This window comes from Podarcis raffonei, chromosome 2 (assembly GCF_027172205.1).
Source record: "Podarcis raffonei isolate rPodRaf1 chromosome 2, rPodRaf1.pri, whole genome shotgun sequence".
NCBI classification, from domain to species: Eukaryota; Metazoa; Chordata; class Lepidosauria; order Squamata; family Lacertidae; genus Podarcis; species Podarcis raffonei.
In genome coordinates this window covers 5,210,747-5,231,386 of record NC_070603.1, presented here as the reverse complement: position 1 = coordinate 5,231,386, position 20,640 = coordinate 5,210,747, and the positions used below count along the sequence as shown (strand labels likewise).

The 20,640-nt window shown below is 46.1% G+C and overlaps 1 protein-coding gene and 1 non-coding gene across 9 annotated transcripts in view; one reads left to right on the top strand and one right to left on the bottom strand.

Moving 5' to 3' along the window:
• SMARCC2 (SWI/SNF related, matrix associated, actin dependent regulator of chromatin subfamily c member 2) overlaps positions 1-14,628 on the bottom strand; it is a 30,146-nt gene extending 15,518 nt beyond the window's left edge. For 6 of the 8 annotated variants that reach the window (XM_053371064.1, XM_053371119.1, XM_053371126.1 and 3 more), the window contains exons 1-14: positions 14,451-14,627; positions 11,036-11,155; positions 9,823-9,908; positions 8,080-8,161; positions 7,902-7,994; positions 6,492-6,561; positions 5,102-5,171; positions 4,719-4,794; positions 4,363-4,494; positions 3,346-3,461; positions 2,729-2,853; positions 2,347-2,406; positions 915-952; positions 18-148 (exon numbers count right to left, since the gene is read on the bottom strand). In XM_053371064.1, coding sequence (XP_053227039.1) covers positions 18-148; positions 915-952; positions 2,347-2,406; positions 2,729-2,853; positions 3,346-3,461; positions 4,363-4,494; positions 4,719-4,794; positions 5,102-5,171; positions 6,492-6,561; positions 7,902-7,994; positions 8,080-8,161; positions 9,823-9,908; positions 11,036-11,155; positions 14,451-14,561 — 1,310 coding nt within the window. In that variant the 5' untranslated portion in view covers positions 14,562-14,627. Of the gene's footprint in view, positions 1-17; positions 149-914; positions 953-2,346; positions 2,407-2,728; positions 2,854-3,345; positions 3,462-4,362; positions 4,495-4,718; positions 4,795-5,101; positions 5,172-6,491; positions 6,562-7,901; positions 7,995-8,079; positions 8,162-9,822; positions 9,909-11,035; positions 11,156-14,450 lie in introns of all 8 variants that reach the window. The other 2 variants (XM_053371073.1, XM_053371092.1) reach the window with 1 other exon arrangement.
• Positions 14,629-17,666: 3,038 nt separating this feature from the next.
• Positions 17,667-17,748, top strand: TRNAS-CGA (transfer RNA serine (anticodon CGA)). Its single transcript has one exon. It is a non-coding gene; the product is annotated as a tRNA-Ser (tRNA).
• The last annotated feature ends 2,892 nt before the right edge of the window (positions 17,749-20,640 follow it).

The following is a 20,640-nucleotide window of genomic DNA, read 5'->3' as shown; positions in this document are numbered from 1 at the left end:
GGTCCCCACTTGAGCACCTGTTATAGTCAAACCAGGCTGCGTAGCTGGGGATGATGATGTGATGCGTCTGTTCGGTGACATTGTCTTCATGTAGGTCAGGGTTCTTGGTCTGCTCCCCTTTGTTTCCAGCATTGTTCTCCTCTTCATCCTGAAACCAGAAAGCTCCTGAGTAGGCAACCTGAGTGCCCATTGTTTTCTTACGACTTTTGTTCTTAAGCTTCATTTTAAGAGAAGCCTAGGATGAAATTGCTTGTTCATGCAGCACTCAGAAAACCTGAGTCCTTCTCAGAGGGTGACAGCAGGCAGGTGTACAGACAAACTGCTAGGTGATGAGAGAGGAATCAAGGGTGCTTTGTTGTTTCAGAGGGTGCTATGGCACAAGCATAATTATGGGTGCTGTCACAGGCCTCCAAGGAGGTGCCCTTCCATATCTTTGCGGCACTGAAGCAATGGAATTGTGTCCACTTCTGCCCAGGCCAAACTAGGGCAAGGAAAGAAGAACCAGAATATTAGCCTGTTTAGGAGGAAAAGAGCAGGAGACTAGGCAAAAACAGAAGCTGTGGTGTCATCTTGCATTCTACCTGTGGGGTGATGCAATGGGTGTGCTAAGGACACATCCCTGTTGATGCAAGTTCCATTGGCTCCCTCTGTGCCTGGGAGGAATGTGGGCGTCATCACCAACACAGCCCCTGATTGGTTGCCACTGGTGGTGTTTCCAGAACATGCTTGCCATTTTTATGTCATTTAGGGATTTTCGGGTTGTGAGTTTTTCCATTCCTCTCCCAGGCTGAACACACTGCAGGCTAAGGATACAGTGGCCGTTCTGCTACCATAGTGGCAGCCCTCACCTTCCCACCCCCAGGCCATAATTAAAGGGCAGGATTGCTCTGTGAGTTGAATCAGACTTGGCTCACCTTGCCTGCAGTCTCCATGGTCTCATCTTCTGGCTCATCTGGAAAGCAAAAATGGCAAAGGCAACCTTAGTCATGTAGACCGATTTGTACTCATTCTACAGTTGTTGGGAAGGACAGTATTACACTGAGTTGAGTACTTATGAGATTCCTGTACATGCAGATACCTAAATGTGTGTCCAATCATATTTTACAAGGGTGGAGGAGATTATAAAGGTATTTTAGTGAGCAGAAAGCCGGGAGGTTTTTTTTTTTTTGCATTTCACTGACCCTCTAAATATTATTAAAAGTTTATTATTTATTATTGTTGTTGGTTTAAACTTCCATTTTTCCCCAGGGCTTGTATTTGTTACACGGAATGTGAGCCCCCTTGACAACATGTTAGCATATTAATCAATCTTGGCTGAAACATTGCAGCTCATTCTGAGTACTTGGCATAGATGAGGCTATAAATAAAACCTTTTTGTAAAAACTGCTAGAAACTGGAAGTGGCAGAAGAGTTTAATGTCCTGTTTTATATGTGTGTGTATTACATATGCATGCGCTAATCTATTCTGTACATGCCCACAAGTATTTTTAAATACACACTATGACTAATACATTTATTGACTGGGGTCCAAATTGCTAATTAAGCGCGCACAAGGAGGCATGTAAATGGAGTTTTTTGCTTTCTTTCTTAAACAGCTGACTCCCATGACATATCAAAACTTTCTTTTGAACTGTTTCAAAAGCAATTTGCCATATGGCACGGGAGGTTGTTGTTTGATGAAAACAAGTCTAAAGCTCCCTTGAGCTTAAGACAGCAAGCTGTGAGGCTCTCTGGATTCCAGCCAATAAGCCTTTGGCTTCTTATACCCTCTCTCTAGAACATCTGGTTGACAGTTGCAATTTGGCAGCTCTGAGGGTCTACTGGAATTACTCAGGCATAACTTGCTACTATTACTGCATTTGCCAGTTTGGCTTACGTACACCGATTTACTGATTCATGCTTACTTAACCTGCTTCAGAGATCTACAGGGGCCACTTCTTAGGTGTCTACTCTGCCTAGCTTATGCTTCTGTGGAAGCTCCAACAGCCAGTCTCTTCCAAAGAAGCATACACGTGGGCAAATCAAACACCTATGTGGACTTCACTCACAATGCAAGCTTATTTTACAACCCTGCCACAATAATGTCACCTTTCAAGCAGCCCTTAGTATAGCATCTCAGGACACTAGTCACAAGTCGGGACTCAGGGGTGACCAGTTTTCAATACTCACATGAAGTGAATTTCATGCCCTCCAACATGTGGTTCTTCACAGTAACAAAGGGGGGGGTGCTACTCAATGAGCCTTTATTGTGGTTTAATATTGCTACCTAATATCCAGCAAACACTGAAGAACATGCACTTATTCCCATACCAAGAGCGGGATAACAAAAGGAAAAATATCCCTTACCCAAATCGGTCATGGTGCCACCCTTCACAGGAGCCGATTCAGAGTCTTTCTTGGTGTTAACTATGCAAGACAGAACAAGGAAGGAATACTTTACTGAGAGAAAATTCTCAAAGGTTCTTCCCACCTGCCCTGTCATAGAGAAGCACCTCCTGGAAGATTCATATATTCCTCTATTGCACTGTAAGGAGCAGACAGGCACAGAGATTGAAATGGAGTTGGGGGGGGGACTGTTTTATTCATCAAACTGGTTCACAAAGCAATGAAACCGCACTACTTTTGGTGGAGACACTGGTTAGTACAATCTTGACCTAGTGACCCCAGGACCCATATGGAAAGCGGGAAAGGACAATAGCTATACAAGTCCAAAAGCTGTGATATTGACCTGTTTTGGGTAGTGTGACTTCTTCAACATTAGGGACAGGGGAAGGCTCATCCATGTCTTTCGTGAGGTCTTCTTGCTCCTCTTCACGGTGGCCACGCTTGGATTTGGTGTAGGGAGTGGAAGGCCTGTGGAGGGACGTGTAAGGAGAGAGATCCATCAGCTTGTTGCAGCAAACTAATACAAGCAGAACACCCTGGACTCCAATTATGTATGGGCAGCATAAAGACTTGGTTGTGCACAGCAAACACTATGATCAATGTTTTTGTCCAGAAGGAGAAAGGTTTCTCTTCCAGCTTTAAGTGTCACTTCTGGTAAGAAGGCACTTTGATGCTTATTCTCAAGAAAGGAAAATAATAGGTGAAAGTGTCATGTGCTCATGTGGCAAATCCACAGCTGCATACAGAAAGTGGAGTCAGCAGTGTAATCAGTCAATGGAGTGGACGTGGTGGGCTGATTATCTGCCAATAATCTGTGTCCTCAGGAATGTACTAGGAAGCCTCATTGCAGAACACTTCAAGTTCCAATCTTTCTTTAAAGACAATGTAATTTATGGGATTGTGGGGGAGCACAAGAGAACCAATAAAATCAAGGGGGGGAAAGGAAAAGCTTGTCCTCACCCTTTCTTGGCATTCTTCTTCTTTGCTTCTGGAGTAGGTGAAGGAGAGGGAGAGCGCTTCCTTTTCTTATAGTTTCCTCCCTTCTTATCCCGTCGGTCTGAGTCAGGACTGTTAACCTAGAGAGATGAAATAAGGCAACTGTACAGAAGGAGCAATGATCGGCTTCTGCTGAGGAAACAGTGAATGGACATTTCTCAGGCTTCTGTTCCTCACATTCTACACCAAGTCCATTACAGTTGGAAGACCTCAGTTCACAGGAAGTCAATAGTCTGTTTTGTGTGTCAAAACACAACAAGCAGCCTCACATCATCTATTGCTAGGCAGGAGATGGCAGCTGAGAGCTTGGATGCTTTTTTATATGAGAGAACTCCCCACATATTCAAAACAGCAGGGAAAAGGTGTGGCTTGGCCTCCTTCCTACAGAAATTGTGTCTAATTGTTTAAAGGGGGGGAAGGTGGAGCACAGGAACTGAGGTAGAGCAAAGGAGCAATGACTTGCTGGCCCATGTCCAGAATATGAGCCAGGTATAAGACACAGGAACACAGAAGGTGGACCATATAGAACTTGATGGCGTTTGGAATTATTGCAATGAAAGCTGGACCAGATGGAACTTGGTTGGATCCAGCGAGGCACTTCTTACATTTGCGAGCAAGTGTGAACATTCAGGATCACGCTACACACAACATCATACAAAGAAAGGCTATAGGATTGGAATCTCACAGCACAGGTTGATTTTGCCTTAAAATGAATCTGCGCTATGAGATTCTGATCCTGCAGCCTTACTTTGTATGTTTAAAAAAGCGTTGCTGGGCACAGAGGAACTCTATTTAAAAGACCAAAATAATACAAGAAGTGGACACAGAAATGGTGGGTCTGAAATATCATGCTCCTATATATGCTTTGGTCAGAGATGGTTTTGTTCTTGGTCTTAAGTTTTTCTCTCATTAGAACATAGGTATATTCAAGATATCCCAAAAGTATTATAAAGAAATGGAAGTTCTCTAAAAGCATCGTACCTCATCAGTGAGAGTCTTGGCAGAAATTTTCTTCCTGCGGGAGACAGGGCTCTTCTCATCATTTACTTCATAGTCTTCTTCATTCATCCACTCATTGAACGTGTCTGTGTCCAGGATCCATTTGCCATGAACCTTGATGTGAGGAGAAAAGAAACCCATCACTGAGCACCTTAAAGCAAGAAGGGAAATGAACCACTTCCCAATCCAAAGCTGCAACAAGGAAAGGCTCAAAGGAATGTCTCTGACCCAGTGGACATAACATGAATTCAGAGCCTCACATTCTGTGACAGCTGCCTTGAGTGACCCATTCCCAAGTTCTTTTTGTACTCAAACTTCAAATGAAGGCAATCCTTTACCTTGCGGGGTTTCTCTGGTGTGGGTGCGTCCTCCACGGGGGCCTCAATTTCACTTGCTGGTATCCAGGTGTCATAGCTATGAAGGAAAGCAGGTAGCAGTTGATTCAAAACCTCTCCTGCACAATTTAGCCAGTTTCAAGGAATGGGTGCGGAAATTAAGGCACAAGTACATCTATACCCCACTTTCAGAAACAGGAAAAACTTAGCCAGATTCACATTCTGAAAATTTACAGGAAGTGGCTAGGAGAAAACAAAAACAGCAGAGGATATAAACTGGTAGCATCAGCTGCAAACACACACTCCAATACACAGGGGAAAACATGCTTCCTATACCTATATTGAGAAGGTTACAGTGGACAGATGCCAACTCTGCTCCTGCTCACCTGTCAGGGTAGTAGCCCCAGTGCAGGAGGACCTGTTTGTCTCTCTTCATGATCGGGCGAACCCACTCTTCTACAAGAAAAAGTAAACATGGATGGTTACAATCAAGGTATTAATCCACTCTGGAAAGGCTTTATTTCACACCATTTGTATTGTGCAGCATTTTTACAGTGATCTATTCTGAGCCCCTGTAAGGGAAGTTGGGTAAAAGAATGGCTGCACCTGCATTAGCTTAGGTCATCTGCAGAGGTAGCAGTGGTATCCCATTTGTGCAATTTCCACCCTAGGGAAGCTTACCCAACCTGCCTGTGCTGTAAGATCTTAAGTGGGGGCTTTTCTCCAGATACGGGGTTGGGTTTTTTGTTTTGTTTCTTGCAGGGCAGGGGGGATACATTATGTGGTAATGCAGAGAGGCCTCCTTGTGATGGAGCCCCAGTTGTGGAAGATCCTCTCCACAACCTATGACTGGTGCCACACAATACTTTCTGTGCCAGGCATAACCCTTATTTGCATGAATATTTTAAGTATTGGTTTATGTTGTTAATCTGTTCTATTGTTTAACTTTCGAAAAACGTCTTTGTTTCAATTGTTTTATATTAATGTATATTACAGTGGTACCTCTGGTTGCAAATGGGATCTGTTCTGGAGGCCCGTTCGCAACATGAAAAGCCCGCAACCTGAAGCACCGTATCTGCGCAGGTGCGTGGCGCGATTTGGCACTTGTGCACATGGCGCGAAGCGCGATTCAGCACTTTTGTGCATGTGGTGAAACCTGGAAGTAACCCTTTCTGGTACTTCCGGGTCACCACGGGATGCAACCTGAAAGTACGTAACATGAAGCAAACGCAACATGAGGTATGACTGTATTATAGAACGCCTTGTTAGTTATGCCTGCTGTATACAGCCGAGATATCCTGAAATAATGCGAGAGAAGTAGCTAACAAATATTGGAAGTGAGTGAAATATAATTGTAATGGGGACCAAGTATCCTGCCTAAGAATGGTGCATTCTGGGATATGCAGAGTAAAAGCTATAAAGTATTTTAAACACTGAAGGTGCTATATAAAATATGAGTACTATTTTACATCTTTAGATTTAAATGATTTGTAAATCATGTTTCACTTTCCTTCACCACCACAACAGTCCCTCGCCCTTTACTAATGAGCTGTTTTCTACTGTTGCTGCTTTAAATGTGGTCTCTTTCACTCCAGCTGCACACGTGTTGTTCCCCTACCGGAAAAAATGCAAGCAGCACTGCAATTTACTGACTGTTTTATCAGCATGTCTAGCTACAACCCAGGGTGGAATAATCAAGCATGCAACAACCAGTGATGACCCAGCAAGATGAAAGTTAAAATTCTACAACTGAATGAAAATAGACAGAAGCCATACCTTCTTCAAGGCTACCGGGGACAGGGAAGACAATATGGGAAGCATTGTTCTTATCTTCTGTTACTGTTCCCTGGAAAGAGATCAAAAGAGTGTATAAGGACCAGAACATCTGAATTCTAGCATGGTATGCCTCATAGAATCATAGAGTTGGAAGAGACCACAAGGGCCATCGAGTCCAACCCCCTGCCAAGCAGGAAACACCATCAGAGCACTCCTGACATATGGTTGTCAAGCCTCTGCTTAAAGACCTCCAAAGAAGGAGACTCCACCACACTCCTTGGCAGCAAATTCCACTGTCGAACAGCTCTTACTCATGATGAGGCAGGTTACAGAATGAAAGCTATCTGGAAAAGGTTATTTATATGCAATTAAACCTGTCTTCCTCAACACCATGCTACACTAGCAAGAGGCCCAAATTGCTTATGAAGAGTTAAAACAGTTATTTAAACCTCATTACTGCATCAAAACCACTTAGGTTTGGTGAAGCATCTCACCCTGTAAGCAGTTTAGGTAGACCTTACTTCTCTTTGGTCAGCCTGAACTGGTTTGAAACACCTGTTCTCCTTTGCAGTTCTTTATGACAGGGACCCCCACTTGGAAGTCCTACATGGTAGCACCCCTTTCCGCACAAAACTCACTTTTCCCATGATGCCCTTAGTTCTCTTCCCCAACAAAAACAAAATACAGTGGTACCTCGGGTTAAGTACTTAATTCGTTCCGGAGGTCCGTTCTTTACCTGAAACTGTTCTTAACCTGAAGCACCACTTTAGCTAATGGGGCCTCCTGCTGCTGCTGCGCCGCCGGAGCACGATTTCTGTTCTCATCCTGCAGCAAACCCGAGGTACTATTTCTGGGTTAGCGGAGTCTGTAACCTGAAGTGTATGTAACCTGAAGCGTATGTAACCTGAGGTACCACTGTAGATGCATGTGGAACTGGAACTGCTCGCACACATCTTTTGCTTTCCTTGTGTTTATCTCCTGCAGTCTCCTTATTTAGATTATTCTCTCCTTGAGCCTTTTGTTTTGCATTACTCTGTAAACTCTCAGGCATGGTAGGAGTGCTGAATTGCTTAAGTACCCACACCATCAGAGCATTACTGTTCAGTGGTATTTTCCCAACTTTTAAATGCCCTCTTTAAAAAATTCATTAGTAGAAGGGGGTCACCAACTTATCATGTACCATTCCATGGGAGAGACTTACTTCTTTTAATATTTTAATGGTCCCTTGTGGACAAGTTATTCAAATGAAAACTTACATACAACATCGTGGCAAGCAAGCAGATGTGTTGCTATATTATTCTTAATTCCCAAGCAAACAAGCATATCACTATCTCAGCCATTTTCAGACATGCATGACCCTCTGAAAATTTTTGTGATACCCAGCTAATGCTGTTCTGCAATCTCACCCACCTGGTGCCGTTTCACAATGTCTTTCAGCTTGGCCTGCAATTTAGGGTCAACGTCTGGATGCAAATAGATGTTAGGTCGGGAGAGACAATTGTTCTGGAAGAAAAATAAATAGTGCAGATGAGCACCTGGTGGCCAGAAATCCATAAAAGGGCAGAGAAAGGGAAAGAAATCACCTTACCTGCACCAGAGATTTTTCGATCGTCATGAACATCTCCACATTGCGGTCCATCCGTGATGGATTCTGGAAATCGAAACGCCGCCTTATTGGAAGAAAAGAGCAACCTTAATAAAAATCAGAGTTCATGTTTCTTAAATGTTCTATTTTACAAATCTAGACTTTTGAGGAAGAGTGGAAACTGCCACAGAATCAACTGGCCTGCTTCACACATCACTATAGTTGATGTTAAACTACAGTTCAGTGCCAGTGTGCTGCCCAAGAATTCCTACCTCATTTCTCCCCCACTTCCTGGCTGTGCCAGAAGCAACAAACCACAAGCTTTGGCTTACTGCATCAACGAAACCTGGCCCTGTGGTCCATTCCTCCCCAAACAGACCATGAGTGCTACCTAAAATTTGTTATTGGCTTATTCCTTGTTGTTTCTTTGTGGGAAGCAAACCATGAGCCCAAGGCTTTTTGCTCCCAGCACAGTATGGTCAGAATTGCGAGAGGAGCAAAGCTGGGACTTCAGAGTATATTTACCAGGACGGTGCTCACTCACAAGAAAGCATAGTTAAACACAATTAAACATTAACTATCATTTAACACAACGTGCACACAATGAAAAATTTGAATGTGGATTATGACAAAGCTAGAGCAGTACTTAGCACTGTGAACTCAAATGCATCCTGGGGGGTAGATATAAAAAATGGTAACATAAAAGCTGTACTCCTCATTCATATCACTGTCTCCAAGCAGCCACATCCACACTACACATTTAAACCAGTATCATACAACTTTAAATACGGTCATACCTCAGGTTGAATATGCTTTATGTTGAGCGCATTCGAGTTGCGCTCCACGGCAACCCGGAAGTAACGGAGCACGTTACTTCCAGGTTCTGCCGCTTGCACATGTGCAGACGCTCAAAATGACGTCACACGCATGCGCAGAAGCGGCGAAAAGCGACGTGCACATGCGCAGACTTGCCGTCGCTAGTTACGTTTGCTCCTTGATGCGAACGGGGCTCCGGAATGGATCCCGTTCGCATCCCGAGGTACCACTGTACTCATGGCTTCCCCAAAGAATCCTGGGAGCTGTAGTTTGCTCAGCGTGCTTAAAGTTATTATTATGAGACTCCTCACAAAGTGACAGTTCTCAGAGTTGTTTAACAATCAATCCCTCTTCACAGGGAACTCTGCGAATTGTAGCTCGGTGTGGGAAATATTGGTCTCCTAACAGCTCCCAGCATCCTTTAACAAACTATAGCTCCCAGGATCCTTTGGGGAAAGCCATGACTGTTCAAAGTCATATGATACAGCTTTCAGTGCATAATGCAGATGGGCCCTTAAGACTCCACAACAGCAAGTTGCTCCCTTACACACAACATTGCTTGTGAAATGACACTATCTCAGTACCATTGTCGCTTTGCAAACTATATTCAGATTCTTACATTGTTAATCTCTGAAGGGGAGAGTGTCAAGTTCAAGAATATTGTTTTAGCAGGATGAGGTAGATAAATTTAATTAAATAACTAAAATGTCCTTGTTCTATAACCCCATCCTCCCTGGGGGAAAAATGGATGGAAGGCGAAGAAACTGTTGTTCGCAACATTCAGATGCATTCAAATGACCTCTTTTACAAGCACTGAATCTGTCAATTCATTTCTGCACGAAGCCAGGAACTCCTACCCTACCAATACACAACCAAAAACCTCTACCCTATCATGGAATGTGGTGAGAATAGTAAAGTAAAAATGCTTACCATCCTTGATCGCTCTTGAATTTATAGGCTGCTGCAAGGATGTGACATAGGGCACCACCAGCTTTGAAATCTAAGAAGCATTTTATCTATAATAGAGATAGCCAGAGTTAGAGTTAGATGAGCTGCATCTACTCCAGAAGACGGCCTTCTTAATGAGCTCTCCATCTGTTAGGCTGGAGAACAACAGAATTCAGAGCACCTTAGAAAAAGTGTCTGATGCTAACAGTAAAGAACTGAACTCTGGTCAGAGAGGGTAGCACTGACTATCAAGCAAGAGAGATTAAAGCCCAGCAAAGTAACTTGAGTTACGGATACATGACTTGGATGAATAGCAATGCAATAAGCCGAAGAAGTGGAATATAAAAATTTGAACCCATCCTTCAGGAACCAACCAAAGCAACATTATAATCACCCTGCTGCAAGGAAGTCATGGAAAGCAACAAGATCTAAGCCATCAAAATTTAAAATGATTTTGAATTATATTTGCACTGAATTTTGTATGGCGGTGAAGATATAGTCAGTATAATTTGTTTTTATGCTAATCTATATCAGTGTAAATGTTTTATGTTATCCTTCTCTATTTTTATAAACAGCATAAAAAGATTAAACTGACTTCCAAGCTAGCAAAGCTTAGACGAACAACTAAGAGCATAGCAAGAGCAATATCCGTCAGTGCCAGCCTGAATCAAAACCTGACACAATTGTTTTCTCTGGGAATGCAATAATTACTTCTTATTATGTGTCTCTCCCAAGCACAATATTCTGAAAAATCCCAGCAACACAGAACTGCATGCTTACACAGGGAAATACCACGCAGTTCTGCAAATAGCTAAGCCCCAGAAAACCTTCTATTTTATGTGCCCAATTCCTGCTATCGTTACAGAATCTCAGAACTGTTTCATACTAGAAAGAGCTAGTAGGCTGAGGTGCTATAGTAAAGGACCACATCAGGAAGGAAGATTTGCTCTAGTCCTCTGTCCAATGTGATAAGCTTTCTGAATGAGGAACCACTAAAAATAACTCTGCCCCTGCAACATTCAAGTTTTGCAAGTTTCTAGTACCTCAGCCTATCATTTTATTCTGTATAAGAAGACTAAACTGTTCTTAGGCAGACAAGACAGACAGACAGGAGATCTCTCTAGAAGCAACCTACTCTGCGGAAGATGCTTTTCTTTCTCTACCACACCTGAACCAAGACAGCTGTGAGACTCACCGGTAACTTTGTGAGTGGTGCATTGCTGACATGTTTTCCAAACACCTCCTCTTGGAACTGCAGCAGCTGTACTACTAGGCTGGACAACGACTTATTGGTAGGTGGCTCTGCTTGGATGTACTGTGGGAAGAAGGACCGAGGCTTAGATGACTCCTATCCAGATCACTCTTTTAAGCAGCAATCAAGCACATGTGAGACCTTGGCAAGGAACAGACTGAGTATTCATCATTTTCAGCAACTGGGTTACGATGACCAACATGCTCTAACCTAAAGTGAGTTACCACTGGTAGCGACACAACCAATTTTTTTCTTTATGTTTTTCAGAAGGAAAAGAGAAAGAGGCAACAGAGGAAAATAGACAGATATATACAGCAAATAAAGATAAAGGTGTGTCTTACAATGCAGGTTAGGATGAAAAGTGGATTCCAAGTATCACTGAAAGAGATGCTTTTTCAGAAGGAAAAAATGGCACACCTAAAGAGATCCAATTCTACACACTAAGCAATCCTACTGTGGAATAAGAAAGATCCACTAGGCACAGGACAGCACTCTTAAGCAACAAGAGTTCTCCAAAGAACTGTGGGTACTAAACAAAGCTGGTTCTGGCCTCTAAAAACTTTCAGTCAAAATGGGAAATCTTGAATATTATGTCAGGAGAATATTATGTCTAGCAAAGGACTGAACTAACACCTAACACTAATGACTATTTTCAATTAATTCTGTATATAATGAGGACATTTTAGGGGTCCTATGTAGACAAAGAATCATGGCCTCAAATCGGCACAATAACCATTTTCATGTGTGGGCAATGAGACTTTCAGTTGCAGAGCACTGCAGACTTCACAGAAGCTCATTTCATATAAACTCAGGTGGCACACAGATGAGAGTATAATCAACTATATTCTTAAATCATTCTGTAGTCTGCTGCAGGCATAAAAAAATCGCAATACTCTTGTGGAGAATCCCCCCACCCCACCCCACCACTGTTCCAGATTTCGTATGATACAACTACCACTGATGTGACCTGGTTCATAGTTTTACTTGCAAACCTTTCACATCTCCAAAGTTGTGTTCCCAAGAAAATAGGTTTGTTGAAGTCTCAACGCTGAGAACACTACCCAGCATGTAAGAGATAACTACACCATTTGAAATTACTATCAACGAAGTTTCTATGGAATAAACGGTGTGTGAACATTGCAGAAACATCTATGTGCTATGGTGCTTTGGTGTAACCGTGTGCATTCAGAATATGTTCCCTCTCAATTGCCGTGTCTATTGCCCTATTCTTTTTAGCTTGCATCCTCTGCACATTTGTTGGGGAAATGTGGGGTGGAAGGGAGAAGAATATATTTTCTCTCTCTCCCTCAGCAAACAGCAGGGACCCCATTTCAAATTTTGGGACAAGAGTCTCAGCAAAAGTCTGGACATACTCAATATCAGCAATGCAGTTATTCAGACATAAGTCTCACTGTATTTCAAGATACTCCTGGGTAAGTGTAGCTAGGATTGCAGTCAAATCTGTTAAAGCATAGCTGTCAACTTTTCCCTTTTCTTGCGAGGAATCCTATTCGGAATAAGGGAATTTCCCTTAAAAAAGGGAAACGTTGACAGCTATGTGTTAAAGCTTTAAAGCATACTTCCTGTGAGTACTTTTTATACCTTATAAATAACAATATTTATAACTATAACTCTTTCTTGCTAATACATGAAGCAGGTCCATTGCATTTCTTTAAGCATTGGGCTTTGTGACTTTGCCATGCATTAACTAGTACACAGGTCCATTTAACTGTGTGTAACAGCAGACTGTGAAGCAGTGAACTGACCACAAAAGGGATGAGGGGGTCCCCACCCCACCCTTGCTAAACTTCACCCCTACACAACAGAAGCTCAGGCCTCCTTGATTTGCCTGGTGTGCAAGTACCAGCCAAATATGCAAACAAAGTTTCATGCGTGGATCATTCCAACTACATTTAAAGACAGCATTTTTTAAAAGTTCCACATTGCTAGCGCTAGTAAAATTATGGGGGTTAGAATGAGAATCCATTCAATGCCGCTCCTTGAGTCGTTGCAAATGACATGAGGGCTGGCAAGAGTTGAACTTGCAGGGAAGTGGTGAACATCAGGTCACAATCTGTCACTCCAAACACAGAAAGCTGTCTGGTGACTCAGACATTCTCACTCGGAAGGTCAAAGGTAAACAGCATGGGAACCAAGACCCATGCTGCTTGCGAGAAAGGATACAACTGTCAAACAGCAGAGACCCAGGCAGAAACTACCAGGCAGTCTTCCACATGCCTTCATCCCAGAAGGTTGCACGTGTCCTCAAATTGCCCATCCACACATATTACATTTGTGTGTGTGTGTGTTGGAGAGGAGATTCCATCAACATTCATTTCAGCTTCTGGGCCTTTGGCTGATCAGGGGACCACAGAGGAAAGCTGAAAGGAGCAGGGGATCTAACATGCAAATAGCCTCAGTAATCTGGGGAGAGGAGTCTCTTATTGCAGACTTAATGAAAGGAAGAGGCAGAGAGGTAAACTGCAACACACAAAAGCGTTTCCATTTTCTGCTGACAGGAATCAGATAAACTGAAAAAGCAAAGCAAAGTACCCCAGAGATTATGGGGCATCTGAGCAGCTCTCCTGGAGGTAGGAAAGAAAACCACTACAGTGCAGCGCACCCCGTTTCCAGAAGACTATTGCTGCCTGCCCTGTTATATTTCTGCACGTCAAAGAGCACAGTTTCAGCAGGTGGGAGATCGTTTATTGAAGTCAACTGGGGATTGCTTCAGGAGGGAGGGTGACCCATTTGGAAGAAGAAGGGGGTGTGGGGAGGTCAGTTAATATGTCAGTGACTGAAACTTTCAGGGACTCGGCTGGGAATCCAATTAGGGAGAAATGTTTCAAGGGACAATGGGGGCGCCGTGCACGAGGCAGCAGGTGACAAGACGCCAAGAGGTCAGAGCAGGGAGCCTGCACCCCTGGGCGGCCTGGGGGGAAACAACAATGGGATGCCGAAATGGGGTCCCCTTGTCCTGCCAGGCACCGTCTCCGGCGGAGGAGGGCGGAGCGGGATCGCAGCCGGAGAGAGCCTCCCGGGGTGAGGGGTGGGGTCGCTGGATCCCCGGTCCCTATGGAAAAAGAGGGGGACGCGCTGCACCTCTTCTGCCCGCCAGCTCCATCCCTTCTGGTCCTGCACCGCCGCGCGCGCCCCCAACAACCCCCCAGCCCCTGCTCGCTTATGGGGAGCAGCTCGGGCACGCGCGGCGGGGTCCCGAGGAGGGAGGGAGGGAGGGAGGGCCACCGCCGGGACGGAGCGGGGGCAGCCGAGGCGGAGGACGGGCGCCCCCGTCTCGCCCTCCTCCCGCGGCCTGGGAGGCAGGAGGCCCGCCGGGCCTGGGCGGGAAGGCCGCTACCTTCTTGTAGTTCTTGCTGAGCCAGATGCGCGCGCTGTCGAACTGGCTAACGGTGTCCGAGGCCTCGTAGTACTTGACGTTGGGGCCGCCATCCTTCTTCCGCACCGCCATTTTCCCAGCGCCGCCGGCCTGGGCCGCGCCGCCGCCTCCGCTCGCCCTGCCCCGTGCGCCGCCGCCGCCACGGCCCTCGCAGCGCCCTCTGCTGGCCGACGCTGCCCCGCGCGGCCCGACGCAGCGACCCCTCCTGGGCAGAGAGGGGAAGGGAGGAAGCGGGGAAAGGCCGGCCTCGGTTTGGAGGCGAAGCGCCCCCTGCAGGCGGAGAGCCGCAAGACGCGGAGGCTGAAGGGGGGGAGCGGCAAGGGTCGGGCGCATCTTCCACCGGAAACAAGTGGGGGTGTATATAATATGCATGCATGCATGTATACACATGTATGTACTGCATATATTTTGGGACTGAATGTTCTGTTTAGTGACGGGAAAGGACACGGATTGAAGTTGAGACTGGAAGTAGCCAAGAATAAATTCCCTTCTTTCCTTCAGTTCAGGAAATGTAGGACGAGGGCTGAAAATGGGGCGGGGGGGGGGGAGGCTAAAAAGCGAAATGTTGTAGCTAACAATTGTGTTGAGTGTGAGTGGGATCAGGGAATTCAGAAATAAGGGATCCCTTGGGGAGAAATAAGAGAACACGGCTCAGGCCATATGCTGGGTTGGGGTGCAAATGCCTCATGAATTTGCTTGTTTTCCTGTTTCCTCTGCACTGTAAACCTGCAGGCAAGGCCTAGGTTGCTTTTATCATTGTACTGCACCTTTAGACACAAATGCATTTTGAGAAATGCATTACAAAGGAATCTTCACAGCTCCAGTGTGTGCTCAGAAGGGCAACAGATCTAAGCATCTTTTTGTTTAAGGTCTGTTACATTAAAACTATTCTGATTACATGACATCTCAGAAACAGCAGATTCATATGGTGCATTTATGTCATTATATTTATTACATTTATATACCACCTTTTTCTTCCAAGGAGCTCAAGGTGGTGCACAGGATCCTCCTCCTCCCCATTTCATCGTCACAACCCTGAGAATTAGGTTAGGCTAAGAGATGGCGACTGGCCCAAGGTCACCCCGGGAGCTTCATGACATTATTCACTCTTTTGCACCAGAGCCCTTGGGAATATTGCCTCACCTTTCCATTATCATTAGCACTGTCAGGGTTGTGGGTTTGAGCCCCATGTGGGGCAAAAGAGTCCTCCATTGCAGGGGGTTGGACTAGATGACCCTTGTGATCCCTTCCAGCTCTATGATTCTGTTATTCTAAGGGCCAAACTAGAAGGCAATCAAAGCAATTCTAAAGGAGAGAGGCACTTCATGCAGAATGTGAGCAGCCAGAGCCAGTCTTCCTTGCATATCTAGAACAAAGGAGCGAAGCTTGCAGATCAGACAGTCTTGCAGTCTTGAGTGCCGGACATGTTGTTTAATGCAGGAAGCTTCCCCCCACCCTACCCCCTTTAGCCACCATTTATCATAACTGGGAGATGAAAGGACGGACCTCGCCTTTTAACTACATCCTTCTACAGGAGTTGCCAATTCTTAAATGGCCTTGGCCCAGTATACCTGAAGGAGCGTCTCCACCCCCATCGTTCAGCCTGGACACTGAGATCCAGCGCCGAGGGCCTTCTGGCGGTTCCCTCATTGCGAGAAGTAAGGCTACAGGGAACCAGGCAGAGGGCCTTCTCGGTAGTGGTGCCTGCCCTGTGGAACGCCCTCCCAGCAGATGTCAAGGCAATAAGCAACTATTTTACTTTTAAAAGACATCTGAAGGCAGCCCTCTTTGTTGTTGTTGTTTAGTCGTTTAGTCGTGTCCGCCTCTTCGTGACCCCCTGGACCAGAGCACGCCAGGCACCTCTGTCCTCCACTACCTCCCGCAGTTTGGTCAAACTCATGCTGGTAACCTCGAAAACACTATCCAACCATCTCATCCTCTGTCGCCCCCTTCTCCTCGTGCCCTCCATCTTTCCCAGCATCAGTGTCTTCTCCAGGGAGTCTTCTCTTCTCATGAGGTGGCCAAAGTACTGGAGCCTCAGCTTCACAATCTGTCCTTCCAGTGAGCACTCAGGGCTGATTTCCTTAAGAATGGATGCGTTTGATCTTCTTGCAGTCCATGGGACTCTCAAGAGTCTTCTCCAGCACCATAATTCAAAAGCATCAATTCTTCGGCGATCAGCACCACAGCAAACTATGGCAGCCCTCTTTAGGGAAGTTTTAAATGTTTAATGCTGTATTGTTTTCAGTATTCGGTTGGGAGCCGCCCAGAGTGGCTGGGGAAACCCAGTCAGATGGGTGGGGTATAAATAATAAAATTATTATTATTAAACCAACTGATTTTGTGTACCCAACAAGGAGTGGCAGCAGAAGTGTCCAGGTAACACAGAGTGCAAGGATGGGGCGATACCTTTTTCCTGTACCAAGACTTAGCTCTGCAGCATGTGAAATACTAACTAGTGATGCCCATGAACACATTTCTAGGCTCATTATTTACGGAATATATATCCTGCCTGTGCTCTCGAAGGAAGCTGGCGAGGCAAACAGGCCCATGATTCAAAGTGAAGGCGTGCAGGACATAGAATCGCAGAACTGTCGAGTCGAAAAGGGTCCCAGGGTCATCTAGTCCAACCCCAACAAGCACCGCCGGGGGAAGAGGCTTGTGCTGGTCTAATTCCCAGGCTGGGAGTCGCTAAGATCCGTGTCTGCCGTGACCTCGGGGCCCTTGAAATCCCAGTCTAGGCGACGGGGATAGCGATGCCCTCAGGAGCCTCCTAAACGACGGGCAACTTGCCCCGGACGCGCAATGAGGGAGGCGGGAATTCTGCACATGCTCAGGAGCACGAAACCCGCGCGGCTTTCAGCGCGGCCTGAGGGGACCTGCGTGGCTGGGCGGGAAGGCGGGGAACAGCGGCGGCTGAATTTATCGGGAATATTCGTATTAAAAATGGAGTCCGCGCTGCGCTGAGGGGAATTTGGGGGTCGCGAAGCTGAGGCGAGCGGAGGGCGCCGGGGCCGGGCGTCCTTTCTGGCGGCGCGGGCGGAGGGGAGCCGCGGCGCTGGGGTCTCCGCCGCCGCCGCCGGGCTTCTCCCCGCCGCCCGTTTCGCGCTCCCGCGGTCGGTCCAGGCCGCCTGGCGGGCCGGTCTAGCTGAAGCTCCGCGCAGCCTTGGCCCGAGAGTCACGGTGGCCGAGTGGTTAAGGCGTTGGACTCGAAATCCAATGGGGTTTCCCCGCACAGGTTCGAATCCTGTTCGTGACGGCGGTCTCGTTTTTATGGGGGGAGGCGCCATCTCCTTTTAACTGGACATCCCGCTCCCCCGGGTTACAAAATAAAATAGAATATAACGAAAAGAACCGAGGCGGAAAGCGGTTTAAGAATCGCGAGGGAGGGCGGGCAGCGATCGTCGCCGCGTTTCAACGGAAGGCGGAGAAGCTCCAATTGCGAGGGGAGGGGGGAGGGCGGGGCTGCCGAAGGCGGAGCTTGAGCGCTAGAACGGGCGGATCGCGGATCACACGCGTCACCGCCACGTCTGACCTTCCCATCCGCATCCCGTTAGGCCAAAGCGTTCCTACGGTGGATCTCAAACGTTTTTTCTAAGCTGCACTTTCAGAGTAAAAATTGGATTGTGCCACGCTTAATTTTCTATTGATAAGAAATACATTGGGAAACGAAACAACTCATAGCAGTTGCTTGACTTACAGTATAGAACACAATTACTTTATAATATGATCATGGGACCTCCAGAAAGTATAAAACAATGCAGTTACATAAGAACATGAATCATCCCAAAATGCAATTATAAACGAGCCTCTTACATATGTACTTTAAGTATGTATACAAACTCAATGGGAGGTGTGAGCTTGCTTTTGCCACGTAATCACTTTTATATTACAGTGGTACCACCTCTGGTTGCGAACAGGATCCATTCCGGAGCCCCGTTCACAACATGAGCAGAACACAATCCGTGTCTGCGTGTGCGCGGGTCGCGATTTGCCGCTTCTGCGCATGCGCGTGACATTTTGAGCGTCTGCGCTGTCGGAATCCAAGCCAAAAGAGCAGAGCCCCCAGCTTAGCTCTTAGTCCAGAGGAATTTGGCCACCCTCCAGGTGCCCGGCTTGATTCCTTATGACCTCCCGTCTGCGACTCCCGGCAAGATCAAAGGAGGTCTCCAATCGGCGATTCTCCTCAACGTGAAGGAGAACACACCACTCCCCCCCACTCCTCTCCCAGGGAGGGGGAGAGAGACAGACAGAAATATATCTACATGTCTTTATTCCTGTCGTTCACCAGTACAGAGAAAACATGTCTGCACACTCTGCTTCCCACTGCAGAGAGAGAATAAACTCCACCCATGTACTTCCAGTACAGGGTCATGTGCTGCTCTGAGGTAACATCCGGCTCTCAGAGCAGTGAATAGACTGTTCCTGGTTCCCACGGTACAATCCAATAACACCCGCATCCTGTTTACCATTCCAGCCACCTGGTGCTTGCTTCTGCATTGCTCCTTTTTCGTAACATCCTCCCCCAAAAGAATCAATGCGTGTCGCAGCAAGCAAAGCATGATCCAGAGAAGAAAACAAACAGTTGTTATACACATAACACTCCCCTGTTGTTTCAGTTCCACCCTTGGAACTCCCCACCACTGGTTTCCCCAGTGTACCTCTCTGGTTGTTTGGTTTCCAAGGAATGAGTGCACCTGCATTACCTTGGCTAGCAACTCTCTGTTGTGTCTTTGTCTCTGACTTAGACACAGCTCCAACCTGTCCTCGGTTGTTTACAACAGCAACACATGCAACAGCTAAGTTAGCAAACTCTTTTGAGTACCTCTTGGGTGGTTGACCCTTTGTAACTCTCTCAGACCTACGTACGAGGTGCTGATCCTCTCTGCACACTGGTCCAGTCTCAGGACTCTTTGGAGAACTAGTTCCAATGGTAAACAGTGGTTCATCCTTCAGTTGTGAAGGCCTATCTATTGTGTGAGACTTCCTCTCAATGACTGTGACAACTGAGCTCTCCGAGCTATCAGTGTCATCACTTTATGTACAGCTGAAATCAGTGAAATCATCATCATCTGAATCGTCATCAGTGGGAAAAGTGTGTACTATCACTCTCTCCTGTTCAGGAGCACTCTCTAGAAATTTTGTGAGAATCACCTGACCAGATTCAGACAAAATTACTCTGTAGAGACCCTTTTCATACCCCACAAAAATGCCTCTGGCATTCTTTACTCCACCTGGAGCTTCTGTTCTCACATGAGACCCAAAAACCTTGAAATGGGCAACAGAAGGTTTTCTGTGGAACAGTTTCTCAAAAGGAGAACTTCCCAACTCTTTTGAAACCTTTCTCATTTTCGTATAACAGTACGACATTAGAGACTCGGCCCAGTACTCATGTGGCAGATGTGAACTAAGCAATTGCTCTTCCATCCCCTTTTGCAATTCTCTGTTCACCCGTACACAGACACCCCTGTTCCACGCTTCCGCTGAAACAGAAACCTTGTGTCTTATTCCCTTCTTCTGCAGGAACCTCTGGAAATCCTGTAAAGGAAAAATCTGCTTCTCATCTGTGAATAGACAATCAATGTTAGCATCATGCATACTCTTAACTTTGTCACAAAACTCCTGAAACCTCTCTAAGGCTTCCTGTGGCTTTCTCAACACATAAACCCAGACATAGTTAGAGAAATGATCCACACACACAAGATAATATCTTGCATTGCCTCTAGATGGTTCTAGAGGACCAATCACATCAGCATACACCCGCTGAAATGCGCTGTTGACTCCGGTCTTCTTCTTGCTCACACCTGCAAGAGAAACTTGGTTAGACACAGATGAATTACATTCCATGTAATCACTTTGTGCAAAAGTCAACAAATATAGTCCATCCTTTTCTCTGGCCGAAAGAAATAACTCTCCATCTTTGTAGATCTCGCAGCTCTCAGCATCGTAGGACAGTTTCAGTCCTCTCTTTGCAATCTGCGAAACACTCAGCAGATTGAACTTCAATTCAGGAACCAAGTAAACATTGTCTATTGTCAAGTCCAGACTCTTAAGATAGACAGTCCCCACGCCGGCCGCTTCTAGCTCCTGACCATTGGCCTGTGTCACAGTGAAGCTTCGCTTCTTAAACGTTGAAAAGAGTCCTCTGTGT